At 42.4% G+C, this 13,429-nt stretch overlaps 1 protein-coding gene across 1 annotated transcript; it reads left to right on the top strand.

The window, feature by feature from the left end:
* Positions 1-5,616: 5,616 nt before the first annotated feature.
* On the top strand, positions 5,617-8,306 carry LOC127205732 (NADH dehydrogenase [ubiquinone] 1 alpha subcomplex subunit 12-like). Its single transcript, XM_051164997.1, has 2 exons — positions 5,617-5,711; positions 7,685-8,306. Exons 1-2 carry the CDS (start codon positions 5,617-5,619, stop codon positions 8,253-8,255), a joined length of 666 nt encoding a protein of 221 aa, XP_051020954.1. The 3' UTR covers positions 8,256-8,306.
* The last annotated feature ends 5,123 nt before the right edge of the window (positions 8,307-13,429 follow it).

A 13,429-nucleotide genomic window follows, 5' to 3' on the forward strand; every position in this document is an offset into this window, starting at 1 on the left:
AAGGACTTGGTCTTTTTTTAAAAATCATTAATATTAGCAAAACCTTATCTGAATTAACTAAGGTGAAGAGAAACAATCCAAACTAAGTGAATTAGAAATAAAAAGGAAGACACAATAAAAGATACCAAGAAATTTCATAAAATGATAAGGACATATTTTAAAAGCCTGTACTCCACCAAACTGAAAAACTAAAGGAAATGGATAGTTTTCTCGATGCATACTGCTTACCAACATTAAATCAAGGTCAGACAGCCAACTTAAATAGAACTATAAGCCCTAGTGAAATAGAAGTTGACATTACAAGTCTCCCAATGGAAAAAATAAACTGAGACCAGATGGTTTTAGCACAGAATTCTATAAGACTTTCAAAGAGGAGTTAGTGCCAATACTCAAATTATTCCACAATTTAGAAACAGAAGAAACATCACCCAATTCATTTCATGGGGCCAAAATTACCTCAATAAACAATATAAAGATCCAACAGAGAAAGATAATTACAGATGAAATTCCCTTATGAACATAGATGCAAACACAGTCAATAAAACACTTGCAAACTGAATCCAAGAACACATCAAAAAGATCATCCATCATGATCAAGCAGACTTCATCTCAGAGATTAAGAGATGCTTCAACACAAAAGTCAATAAATGTCCAGAGTTAATCCTAACCAAGCAGGTGAAAGACTTGTGTGATAAAAAAAAACAAAAAACGAACAAACAAACAAAAAAACCTTTAAGACATTAAAGAACAAAGTTGAAGAAGATACCACAAGATAAAAGATATCACACGCTTGTAGATCAGCAGGATTAACACAGTTAAATGGCCATCCTGCCAAAAGCAATCTACAGATTCAATGCAGTTCCCATCAAAATATCAACATAATTCTTTACAAATCTTGACAGAAGAATTTTCAGCTTCATATGGAAACACACACACACACGCACAAACAAATATACACATGCAAGCTAAAACAGCCTTGAATAATAAAATAACTGCTGGGTGTAAAACCATTCCCAATTTTAAATTCTACAACAGAGTTATAGAGATAAAAACATGTTTTTGACACAAAAACAGGCACATCGATCAATGGAATCAAAGTGAAGATCCAGACATATTCACATCTATGGACACCTGATATTTTTCTTATTAAAAAAAAGCCAGAAATACATGCTTTTTGAAAAAGACTACATCTTCAGCAATGGTGCAGGTCAAACTGGATGGCTACATGAAGATGTATCTAAGTAAATCCATACTTTTCACCTTGTCCAAAACTCAACTCCAAATGCATTAATGAACCCAACATAAAACTAGATATACTGAACCTGATAGAAGAGAAAAGAGGTGGATAATCTTGAACTCACTGGCACAGGAAAAGACTTTATGAACTGAACACAATTAGGACAGGCACTAAGATTAATAATAAATAAATGTGGTCCCATGAAGCAAAAAAGCTTTTGTAAGGCAAAGGGCATTGTCGTTTGTATGAAGTGGCAGCCTACAGAATGAGAACAGATGTTGACCAACTACATGTCAAAGGTGGGATAATAACCTAAATATATTTTTTTTAAAAACCTCAAAAACTAGATGCCAAGAAAACAAATAACCTAATTTTAAAAAATGGGATATAGGTCTAAAGAGAATTCTCAAAAGAGGAAACTCACATGGCTGCAAAACATTTATGGAAATGTTCAACATCCATAGCCATCAGGGAAATGCAGCCAAACTACTTTGTGATTCCGTCTTATACTTGTCAGAATGGTTAAGATCAGTAAAACAGTGACAGCGTGTGATGGCAAGGATGTGGAGTAAGGGGAACACTCATCCATTGCTTGTGGAAGTGCAAATTTGTACAGCCAGTATGGAAACCAGTGTGGCAGCTACTCAGGAAGATGGGAATAGATCTACCTCAAGAATCAGATGAAGGATTTCCATCCTACCACAGAGACACTTGTTCGACCATGTTCATTGTGACTCTGTTTATAATAGCCAGAAATTGGAAACAACTTGATGCCCCTTGAGAGAAGAGTGGATAAAGAAAATCTGGTACATTTACACAATGAAGTATTACTCAGCAGTTAAAGTAAGTGAAATCATGAAATTTGCAGGTACATGGGTAGAAAAAAATCATTCTGAGAGAAGTAACCTAGACTCAAAAACACAAATATAGTAGTATGCATTTACTTATATGTGGATATTAGTTGTTAAGTCAATAACAACCAAGCTACAATCCACAGAACCACAGAGGTTAGATATAGAGTAAGGGACTGGAGTAAGGGGCAGAGAGGTCTTGTTAGGAAAGGGAAATAGCATAGATAGTTATGGATGGATTCGGGGTGTGTAGAATGGGATGACCAAGTCAGAAGGGGGATGTAAAATGGAAACTAGGGAGGGAATATGGGAAGAGAAAGCTAAAATTAAGAGTCATTTGAGGGGTAGTATAGAAACCTGACACAGAGAAACTTCCTAAGATATATATACATAGATGAAGAAGATCTCAATGAAATTTCCCAATAAAGGGGGAAACAGCCCCCACTGGATGCCTTTCATCATCAAATGAAGCTTCCAGTGCTGGGAATGGGTTACATGTAACTGAGTTATTGACAAAATGAATCCCAAGGGAACCCAAAAAAACAAAACAAAACAAACCCTATGCTGTTGCCAAGTCTATAGAGTGCTCTCCACCAATTGATGGCAAGGCTTTATTGTTGAAGACAACACCCACACACGCACTTACATGTTAGCATCTTTAGTATAGGAAAGTACTCTGCAGGCTACCAAAGGAGAACTATAAACACCAAAACAGTCACAAACCCTTTGATCTACAATGCTGTCCTATGTACAAGGTGTGTCATTGCAATTGTGGCACAAAGTTTGTGGGAGTAACTGGCCAACACCTGATTTGACTTAAGGCGCACTCCACACCTCACAATGCTTAAGTGACCAAAAACCTGAGACCAGATATCCCAAGGACCTAGGGTAATACCAAATACTACTGTTCTACTCAAAGAAGATAGCAATAAAGGATTCCTGGTGACAGTCTGCTATACTCATGAACCAGTACTTTGCTCAGCCATCATAAGAGAAGCATCTTCCTGCAGTAGAAGGGAGCCAATACATAGACACACAGTCACAAAATGGAGAGTGAAAGACCTTACAACAGCACTCAGTAAATGGGATGTCTCCATCAAATACCTACCCTCTGGGCTCAAGGACCCCCACAGAAGAAAGAAGGGATGAAAAGAGTGTAAGAATCAGAGAAGATAGACAAAAAGGCACATATGAACTCACAGAGACTGAGGCAGCCTGCATAGGCTCTGCAGGGGTCTCCACCAGTCTGGGTCCTAGAGCTAAGAAGAGAGGTTCAAACACACGTGCCACTATTTCCAGCATGATTTCATTTCTATATATGAATGTGTCTTACATTTCCATTTCTAACCCCAAAACCATCTCTAATTGATGACCACTTGCAAATGAGCATTTAGTTTTCTCCTAGAGAGTCCCACTGGGGTATCAAAGTACTCTTAAGAGTAGGCTTCCTGCCCGGCAAAGACTTCGTAGGAGGGTCCTTGTCTCATTCTGTCATGTCAAGGATGTTCCTTTTCTTTTCTTTTTTTAGAATTCTATCCTATTATTTTTTATTTTCTTATATATATTTTTTCATCTCTCTTTTTACCTTACAATTTCTTTTATATATTATGGCTTCCAGTTAAGTGGTTTTACTGGATTCCTGAGTGTATAAATGACTGGATCTCTGTTTCTTGTGCCTTCTCTTGGCCTCTTTCCCTTTTGTTTGTTTGTTTGTTTTCAATTCTGATATGTTGGCTTTTGTTTTATCTTATTATATTTTATTATTATCCCTTAGAAGGCCGTTTGTTTTTTAAGGAGAGACGAAAAATGGATGGTAGGAAAAAGAGGAGAAGCTAGGAGTAGAGGGAAGGGAGATTGTAACAGAATATATTATGTGAGGAAAATAAATCTAATTTCAACAATAGGAAATGTTTAAAGAAGAAAACAATTACTTATCTACATGATTTTAGGGGGCCTGTCCTCTAAGCTAGGGACTTGGGGGAGAGATGGAAGGACACAGAAATGACTGTACTGGGTGTGGCAATCTGGGGTCAGCACTGAACACAGAACTTCCCCCAGAAAAGCAAAAGGGACAAGAAAAGAAGGAAACTGAATTAAGATGATGGCAAGCAGAGTGTGGCTGATCTCAGAAGCTGCCTGAGACTCACACCCACCCACAGCACTATGAGCACCTTTTTAGTCTCTGTACGACACTATTCCCTTGTCAACTTTCCTTTCGCCTTTTGGAAACACATTCATCTTATTTTTACTTAAGCATATGTGTCTCTGTTTACACACGTGAGTGTGGGTGTCTATGGAAGCCAGAAGAGGACAACAGATCCCCAGAAGCTGGAGTTACAGGTAGCTGTGAGCTGCCTGATGTGGGTGTTGGCAACTAAACTCCCTTCTACAACAGTAGCGAGCGTTGCTAACTGCTGAGCTATCTCTCCAGCCTCGCTACCTGGCTTCGAAGATCAAACGGGTCCCAGTACACAGGCGTGACTTGTGTGCTCTACAAAGATGCACAGATGAGAGAAGTTGGGATCATCTCTCAATCAGAAAGGCCAAGTGGCCCCCATCCCATGTGTTTTTTAAAGCCATTCTCATTCTGCCTGGAAAGTCTTTTTAGAGGAGCCACAAGTCCTTTATTTTTTTATGTAAGATCTCATTATGTAGCTCTGGACGTCACTCTGAAACCAGGCTGGTCTCAAACTCATAGATGCCTGCCTGCCTCTACCTCCCAAATACTGGCACTAAATACATGCATCACCAAGCCTAGTATGCTTTCTTTTCTATAAATAAATATACCTTACATTTATAATCAGGAAAAATAAATTAGAAATATGTTTTATTTACCACCCACTTATAATCTATAATCTTTCTTTCATATACACACCACTTTCTCATATACACAACTATTTTATCTCCATGGTAACTCGGTATTTATGGTACATTTGAAGGATTATTGGATACTTGAATCAGGACCTGAGAGGTCATAGAGCCAAGTCCAGTGTGTCCAATGTACACGAGGAAGCTAGGTATCCATCTGTCTCTAAGAAGCTTCTGAGCACAAGACAGAGTGGACATTTTCTCCTGCCTTCTGTAGAACATGTTAGCTTTGAGGTTTGCCTTTGTAAGAATCCATTTCTAACAGAAATTTCCCAGCAACACACATTAGTATGAAAATCAGTGGCTGGGTGCCAAGCTTTCCCACCAGCTTCTGCCAGTTTTTCAGAAGGACCAGCTGAAGCTGGGGATAACTAAAGAGCCCACCTATCGTCCTGCAGAGTCAAAAAAAAAAAAAAAAAGAAAGAAAGAAAGAAAGAAAGAAAGAAAGAAAGAAAGAAAAAAGCAGGGTCTGGAAGTGGAATTCTGATACTAATCTGTTTTCCCCACTGCAAAAATCCCAGGCTGAGCGACCCAGACAGACGAGGCTCGGATCCAAGGTCAGATCATGGTTGGTGCTGTTTGTTTGCACAGCGTGTAACATTGTTTAAGTACTGAAACTCGGAGACATCCCTGGCGAGACTGAGTTGGCGCCCAAAGATCATGTTGTGGTCTGCTGTGGAGAGAGCCGCGGGCAGCACAGGGTGGCTCTTTGCAGCGGTGGCGCGCTCTGCTGTTCCGCGTCACATCCCTTCGAGGTACTGTAAACAGAAGTCCACTGTATGTTTTTAAAACGTGAAAAGAAGCAGGATCCTGCCCTCGTGTTTTGACATAGCCTGCAGGGAGGGAGAATGGGACGAGCGGATCTCCAGCTTGTGCAAATGTAATTGCTTTTCCCACCTGATGGTTAATATCAGGCAGTCTGGCTGTCGGACAGCAGAGGCTCAGCAGGCCAAACCCACACCCACAGCAGAGCCACACCAGGATTCAGACTCCTGTCCAGAGCAGCTTGTCACTCCTGTGTTCTGAGACTTCGGTCCTCATTTGAGAGGTTGGCCTGCTTCTTAGCTTTCAATCATCAAGCCAACTCCTGTTGGTTCTATTTAGCAAGGTAGATGTCCTGGTGATTTTTAGGATGAAGAATTTGCTGCTGAAAGCCCGCTGAACTGAGGGTTTTCAGATACAGTAAGCCCCATATGTAGATTCAATCAAAATTGGCATCAAACAATAACTGCAGCATTGCCAGACATCTGCACTGTTTTTTACTATTAAACATTTTTATTTTTACATATACACTTACATTATTACACATATATACAAAAACTACCTATAGGAAGAAGAACCATGACACAATCAGGAATTACATAAATGTTACACTCTTACTGTTGTGGCTACTGGTATTTGACAGCCTTGAAGAGCACTGTTTTTCTTGCCGTCTTTCTCTAAATATAGGTTAATAGGAGGGTAAAGAGGAGGCTTAGCGGGTAAGAGTTATCGCTGCTCTCACCAAGAACAGGAGTCCAATTCCCAGCATCCATGTCACTGGGCACAAAACTGCCTATAACTCCAACTCCAGGGATTCCAATGGGCTCTCCCGGCCTCTGCCAACACATCTACTCACACACACATGTACACGTGACACACTTAAACATGAAGTCAACTATATACATTATAACAGAATTACATAGTGCTTGCATTGTATTGGATATAATATTAGTAATCAAGGACTAACGTAATTGTACAGCAGGGTGTGTGTGTGTATGTTCGTGTGTGTGTGTGTGTGTGTGTGTGTGTGTGTGTGTGTGTGTGTGTGTGTGTGTGTGTGTAGGCTGTATGCAAATACTATACCATTTTATGCAAGGACATTAATCACCTGGGGCTTTGGGTGACCTGAAGTCCTTGAAAGAGATCCCTCCTGAATACCAAGAGATGAGTTCACTACTTTTGCTCTGAAATAACTTTAATGAAAACTCTGATTTCTCTTCAAGATACTCAGAGATCTTGCCTGACTAACTAAAAGAGGTAAAAAGGCATCCTCAGTCCTTGGAGGTTAGCTAAGCCCCAGGCTCCACTCATTCCCTCACACTCCGGGGTTAGTTGCTTTCTCTTCTGTCCTTCGTCAGAGGTCCTAATTGATGCTATGTACAGTTTATCTGTTTCTTGGGACAACACCTTGCGGCACTTCTACCTCCGATCTGTGTTCCTTAGAAGTTGCCTAGAGCTTGTGGCTTGGTCTTACTTCCAGTTGAGATAGCAGTGCCGGGTACACTACCTGGGCCACCAGAATCACACTATAAATGCTTCTTGAATTGAGCTCTATTCTGAATGACTAACCTGACTTTCAAATTCAGTGTTCCAGTGTTAGCTTTCAATTGCACACGATCTCCAGAAAAATACCTGATCTAGAGTAGAAATAATTTGCCCAAACAGGGAGTGGACATTTGAGAAATAAACTACACCCAACTTCTTCTCTGGAGCTTAGGGCTAATGTAAAGAATGCAAGTAGATCAGTTTGAAGTTGCTAGAAGGTTGTGATGGAAGTAGGCATCTAGTGCAAGCACAAGGACCTCAGACAGGGAGATTTCATCAGCGAAGGTTCGTACTGAGATAAGAGCCTTGATAAATTGTCACTAAAAATGACTCAAGTTCAGTAGAAGTGACCGCCACAGAGAGAAGACACTAAGCAAGCAAGAAACACCAAATCCATTCCTCTCCACTTCCTGTTCCTAAGACCGTGGCAAGCAGTGGGGCGCATAAAGACAGTCCTGGGCTTGAATGTGGCCGCTGTTACTTGCCTACAGTGTAATGACAAAAAGGTTGTGTTAGCCGCTTCAAGAATGTGTCACAGAGTGCAGGAAAACATGGTGGAGCTGGTGGAGGTCCTCAAGTGCGGGCTGCAGCAGATCACCGGCCACGGAGGCCTGCGTGGCCTTCTGCAGGTCTTTTTCAGGGCAAGTGATATAAAGGTAGGTACACTGGTGGGAGAAGACAAATACAGAAACAAATACTATGAGGACAACAAACAATTTTTTGACCGTCACCGGTGGGTTGTGTACACCACTGAAATGAATGGCAAAAACACGTTCTGGAATATGGATGGAAGCATGATGCCTCCTGAATGGCACCGCTGGCTTCACTGCATGACTGATGACCCTTCAACAACAAACCTGCCGACTCCTCGGAAATGCATCTGGGCAAGCCATAAATTCAAAGTGACTGACACTCCAGAGCAATACGTCCCTTATTCCACCACCAGAAAGAAGATTCAGGAATGGGTCCCGCCTTCCACACCTTACAAGTGACAGCAGTGGAGACCAAGTCCAGCACATGCAGGGTGGTGCAGGGCTTTCCTTGGAATCTGTACAGCTGCCCGTGAACTTGATTAAAGTACCTTGACCAGAAAAAAAAAAAAAAAAACAACAACAACAACAAAAAGAATGTGTTACAGGAAAGGCCATGCATTTGGTTGGTGGTGTGTTGAGATATAAGTGGCTTTGGGGTGACAATGTCAGAAAGCAAGAGGCAAGTGGACAACTAGGTCTAGCATGCAGGTCTAGATGTTTGCACTAGTGGTGGTGTAATGGTAACTTTCCCTGGTGCATTTCTTGAAGCTGTTTCTTTTAAGCTGACATCCAGGGACAGGATGTGGAGAGAACAGGGCTAAGGAACTGCAGGAAACACTCAGAGGAGTGGTCCAGAAGCTAATTCTTCTGACGAAAGGCATGTCTCTTCTGTGTTATTGGTGGACCTCCTTTAGCCAGCATTATACCCTCCGTCAAACTGCCTAGGAAATTCTCCTTTATCCCTCTCCTTCCTCTCAGTCCTGTGAAGGCTCAGAGGGCCCAGCTAAGGCCAGGGCTCAGAAAAGTCTTGCATCACCAGCCGCTGTCCCAGCCCTAAGCAAAGGAATGAATGAACTGTCAAACAACAATCAAAACCCCTCTTCTGTTCAGAAGACTTGCCTCGGGGAACTCAGAAAGGGTTTGGGGAAATACAGAGCATGGCTTCCGCTCAGCATGGGAGTCACCCAGTGATGGAAGGAACCACTCGGAGATGTAGTAGTTCTCATCCCAGAATGCCCGGGAGCAGAGATGCACGACACTCTCCTGCTCTTCGAGGTAGAAGCCTGACTACAGTGTCTATGATAAGCAGCCGTGGATTCTGCATTCAACTTGCGGGCCGTGCTCACTGACTTCAGAGAGGAAGTACTCAGCCCATCATTAGAGACAAAAGAGAAACATCTGCAGGTCTAGTGAGTTCCGGGGAGCCCCACATATTCAGCCTTTGCCTCAGTATTCAGTATCCTCAGAGTTGAGGCATCTGCCTCCTTCTAAAGAGAAGTTCAACTGATGACATGAATTTGATTTGCATGTGTTCCAGTCACAGCCTCATCCCAAGCTAACAGTTGGTCCCTTGAGAAGAGGGACCGGGACTCTTTATTCATCAGGCAGCAGTGGTTGGTCACACAGGCACTGTGATCATGCCCTCTTCTTTCCTTAGCCTCCAGCCCAATACAGAGAAAGGCTGTAAGGATTAAGGAGTTAATAGGAACCCTGCTCTAGCATGTAGGAGGATCTGAAAATGAGTGTGCTATTACTGTTATATACATGAATACCACTCGATTAGACTCTGTTGAACTTTTTTTAGTGTGTAGATTTATAACTAAATATTAATGCCATCCATCATCACTCACCAGGTAATGCTTATTAATCTCTACTATGTGCTGTGTGATGTGTGGGATACTGAAGAAGACTAAATGAGGAAAAAGAGAGAATTCTCATTTCCAAGGACTTTTCCATTTAGTGGTAAATATAATGCTATATTTTTAATTAATGGGTGAACACCTTTGTATTAAAAGCAGTATGTACTAAATACATATTGATTAAATCCTGCATTGTGAGGGACTTGATCATCATTGTTTTACGGGGAATCAAGTAGGCTTCCTCAGTAAGGAAGGTTGGACTTTCTTTAAAAGTGTTGTTTTTTTATGAATATTCTACAAGACTCCTTAATTTGTTGATAAGGAAAAAGAAGGAGGAGGAAGAGGAGGAAGAGGAGAAGAAGAAGAAGGTATGAGGAGACACAGGTGATGGAATCAGAAGAATGTCAGTGAATTTAAATCCTTCATCAGTGTTAGATTATTTAAAGCAAACCTCAAAAGGGTCGAGCAGGTACAGCAGTTCTTGCAGGAGCTCTCTGGACATGAGTCTTCAGGCTCACAGCGGTCACAAAGGAAAGACACACAGCTGACCTACCACTGGTGGGATCTAACCCTCAGTGTCCTACCAAAAGAAAACACCAGCACCGTTGCCTGCTTCCTAATAAGCATTTTACAGCACACTTTATACATATGAGAGGGTGGGGGTTGTCTCCCTAATGCAAAGCAGCTGCGCCTGACAGGGGGAACGAAGACACGCTGGGCGTGGCTCTAAAAGTTTGTGTTTTCCCGGAAGGTTTTGAGTCAGGGCCAAACCAGGCCCAGAATTTCCCATTTAAGCCTGTCTCAACACATGACTTTCATTAACAAAATTGTATTGCCCTTTTCTGCAGAAAGTGGTACCATTACTGTAATAAAAACATGTCCATTATGGGTCAATTGCCACCTACATGGTGGTGAGGAGAACTCGGGAGGGAGAGGCCGGGAATGTTGAGAACAAAGAAGGGGCTGGCCTCTGGGCCCCCTGCCAGGCCTTGGGCTTAGACAAGAAGGGGATGGATCGAATTGGAACTGCAGCAAGATCAGCTTGGGCTAGTCTCCTACAGTCAGAACTTGGACTCTGGGGAGTTTGGATCCAGTCATGGAACCGGCCCATCCCCCTCCAGGTATCTTGTCTAGAGGCCAGTACAAGTACCATCCACTGCCCTCCTTCCAAGCACTCTAGGGCCACCAAACGGATTCTTGCTGACTTTCCTGACTTTACTGTAGCGTCCTTTACTAACAAATGCCCATCCAGCGTCCAGCTTAATGCTCAACTTTTTCTGTTTAATTTTGGTTTCTAGGTTAGCCCTGGTCATGAAACATAGGGACCACTAGTTAATACTCCTGGTACGTTCAGTTGACATCTACCTGGCCAGTATCCATCCATGTGCCCATAGCCAGAGGCCAGGTCACCCATTTTGGTCAGTCACTCCCTGGATACTCCAAACATAGCCACTTACAGAAATTTTCACCCAAATTCTGAAGTAAATTGTTTACTGCCTAAGATGAGATGTGAATTTATGAGTACTTCCCTCATAAATTCTTGCCTTAAAGGGCCAAATGGACCAAGAGTATCCATATGCTAAGGTGGCTGATTCTAATCTAGGAAGGACCTAGCAGGTGTTAGAAGTCAAAGCTTTAAACAGATGTCATGCACTGTCATCAGTGCTGTGTTTTGAATTTGAGATGTCACCCACAAAGTCATATTTTAAAGGCTTGGCCCCATCTTGGGGTGCTGTTTTGAGAGCTCCCTGCTCCTCTGTACTTTGCCCCCACCCTTTTGCTGTTTCCTGTCAGCCAAGAAGTGAAGAAGAACTTCTGTCTTGAAATCCTGCTGCCATGAGGATCTACACAAGCACGTCAGCCTAGGCAACCATCCCCTGACCATCCCGAAACCAGAAAACAAAAGAAACCCTTCCTTTTCCAATTTGTTTATACCGTATGTTTCATTGTAGCATCATAAAAATGACTACTACACTGAAATCTAATGAACAGGCTCAATCTTAACCTGGATAAGGAAAAATAGCATGCTGGTCAAGATGACCATTGGGAAACTTCCCTCCATAACAGCAAAACTGCGTATTTATTTTTTAATAAAGGAAGATATCAGAATAGAGAAAAGACTTAAAATATAATGGTCACCAAAGCCACATCATAGCTATTTAGGGCCATCAATTTTATTCTGAGTCTTATAGAAGCCACAGAGGAGAAGAAATCAGAGACTGTCCTGCCATTCTTTGTGAAAAGGAAAACACACATTCTCCTTCAGAAAGCTGAATTCCTGCCTTGGAGTCCTTCCAAAACCTCATTCATGTCTTCAGCTATGTTCATTGCACTGAACCTGCTAATCGGCCTATGTGGCTATCATTACAGCCACTTTATAAAAGTCAAAGATATTACTAAAAATACAGCAGAAATAGGAGAGAAGATGACACAGCCTCAACTACACCTTTCTTGTGTTTGTATGAAGCCATCCTCAGTAAGGCATTGTGGGAAGCCTGCTATTCCAGGAACATGGATGTTGACCCCTGCTGTTAAGTTTTCAGTGTCTTCTTGCTGCTCTTCCAAGAAAGTCTGGCCACCTACCCATGCAGAGGCACACATTGCCTGGTTCCTGCCCACCTCCTGAAGTGGCCTTCCCACCATTCTCAGAAACCACTTGAGTACACCAGCCCTCAGAAAAGGTGCAAATCTCTCTCCCAGCTCTAAGTCTTTGACTTGCTCACTCTGCCGAGAGGACCACATTCCAAAATTTTCATGTCTGCTCTCTCCGTATCTGGCACATCTCAACCTAAAGTCCCTTACTCCCTTGAGTCTTCCCTGATCAGTCTAAAATATGCTTCTCCATGATTTTTCTTTTCTTTTCTTTTTTTGGTTTTTGTTTGTTTGTTTGTTTGTTTTTTGGTTTGGTTTGGTTTTGGTTTTTTGAGACAGGGTTTCCTCTGTGTATCTGGCTGTTCTGGACTCACTTTACAGACCAGGCTGGCCTCGAACTTACAGAGATCTGCCTGCCTCTGCTTCCTGAGTGCTGGGATTAAAGGCATGTGCCATCACCGCTCAGCTCCCCATGGTTTTTCAACTCAGCTCTCACCCCCACCCCATCAAGGAACCCATTGCAAGCTACGTATTCTGTATCTGTGCAGTATCTCCCCACTGCAAGGCGGAAGAGTCGTGAGCCTGTCTGCTTCATCACCATCATAACCTTAGGATCTGTTATAGATAAGACCTGATACACAGGTACGCAACCCATACTTGCTCACAAATGGAGAACTGCTTCCTGGTGAGGCCTGGAACGTAGGTTTTCCTACACTGTAACCTCACTTTAAACATCCAATGCTCCAGAAATGAAATCGTCCAAGGAAATCAAAGAACCCCAAAGAGCATTCACTCCAAGGACAGCCAGTCAACTCCAGCACAAAGATGGCTTACAGATCCCTCTGTCGATGAGGTTAGATTTCTTGCAGGAGCTTCTTCTGGGTCGAGCCAAATGTGTTCCTCTATGCAGTCTTTGGCAGGGATGGGGCAGCACACAGCACAGGGCAATGGGACTCTTCTCTTCTATTCATCCTAATGCAATAGAATAAAAACATCCCCCCAGCCCAAAGGCACTGAAGACTACTACCTGGTATAAAAAAAAATAAAGAGACAGTGTCTGGACATGAATGAGAAAAAAAAAAAAAAAAGCCCTTCCCAGCTCTTTTCTGAACTCAGCGCCCACTGGCATGACTGCACAGCGCAGGGCAGCAGACTCTCCTAAGAGAAGCTTCCACCCTGAGC

The sequence above is a fragment of the Acomys russatus genome, chromosome 22 (genome assembly GCF_903995435.1).
Source record: "Acomys russatus chromosome 22, mAcoRus1.1, whole genome shotgun sequence".
Lineage (NCBI taxonomy): Eukaryota > Metazoa > Chordata > Mammalia > Rodentia > Muridae > Acomys > Acomys russatus.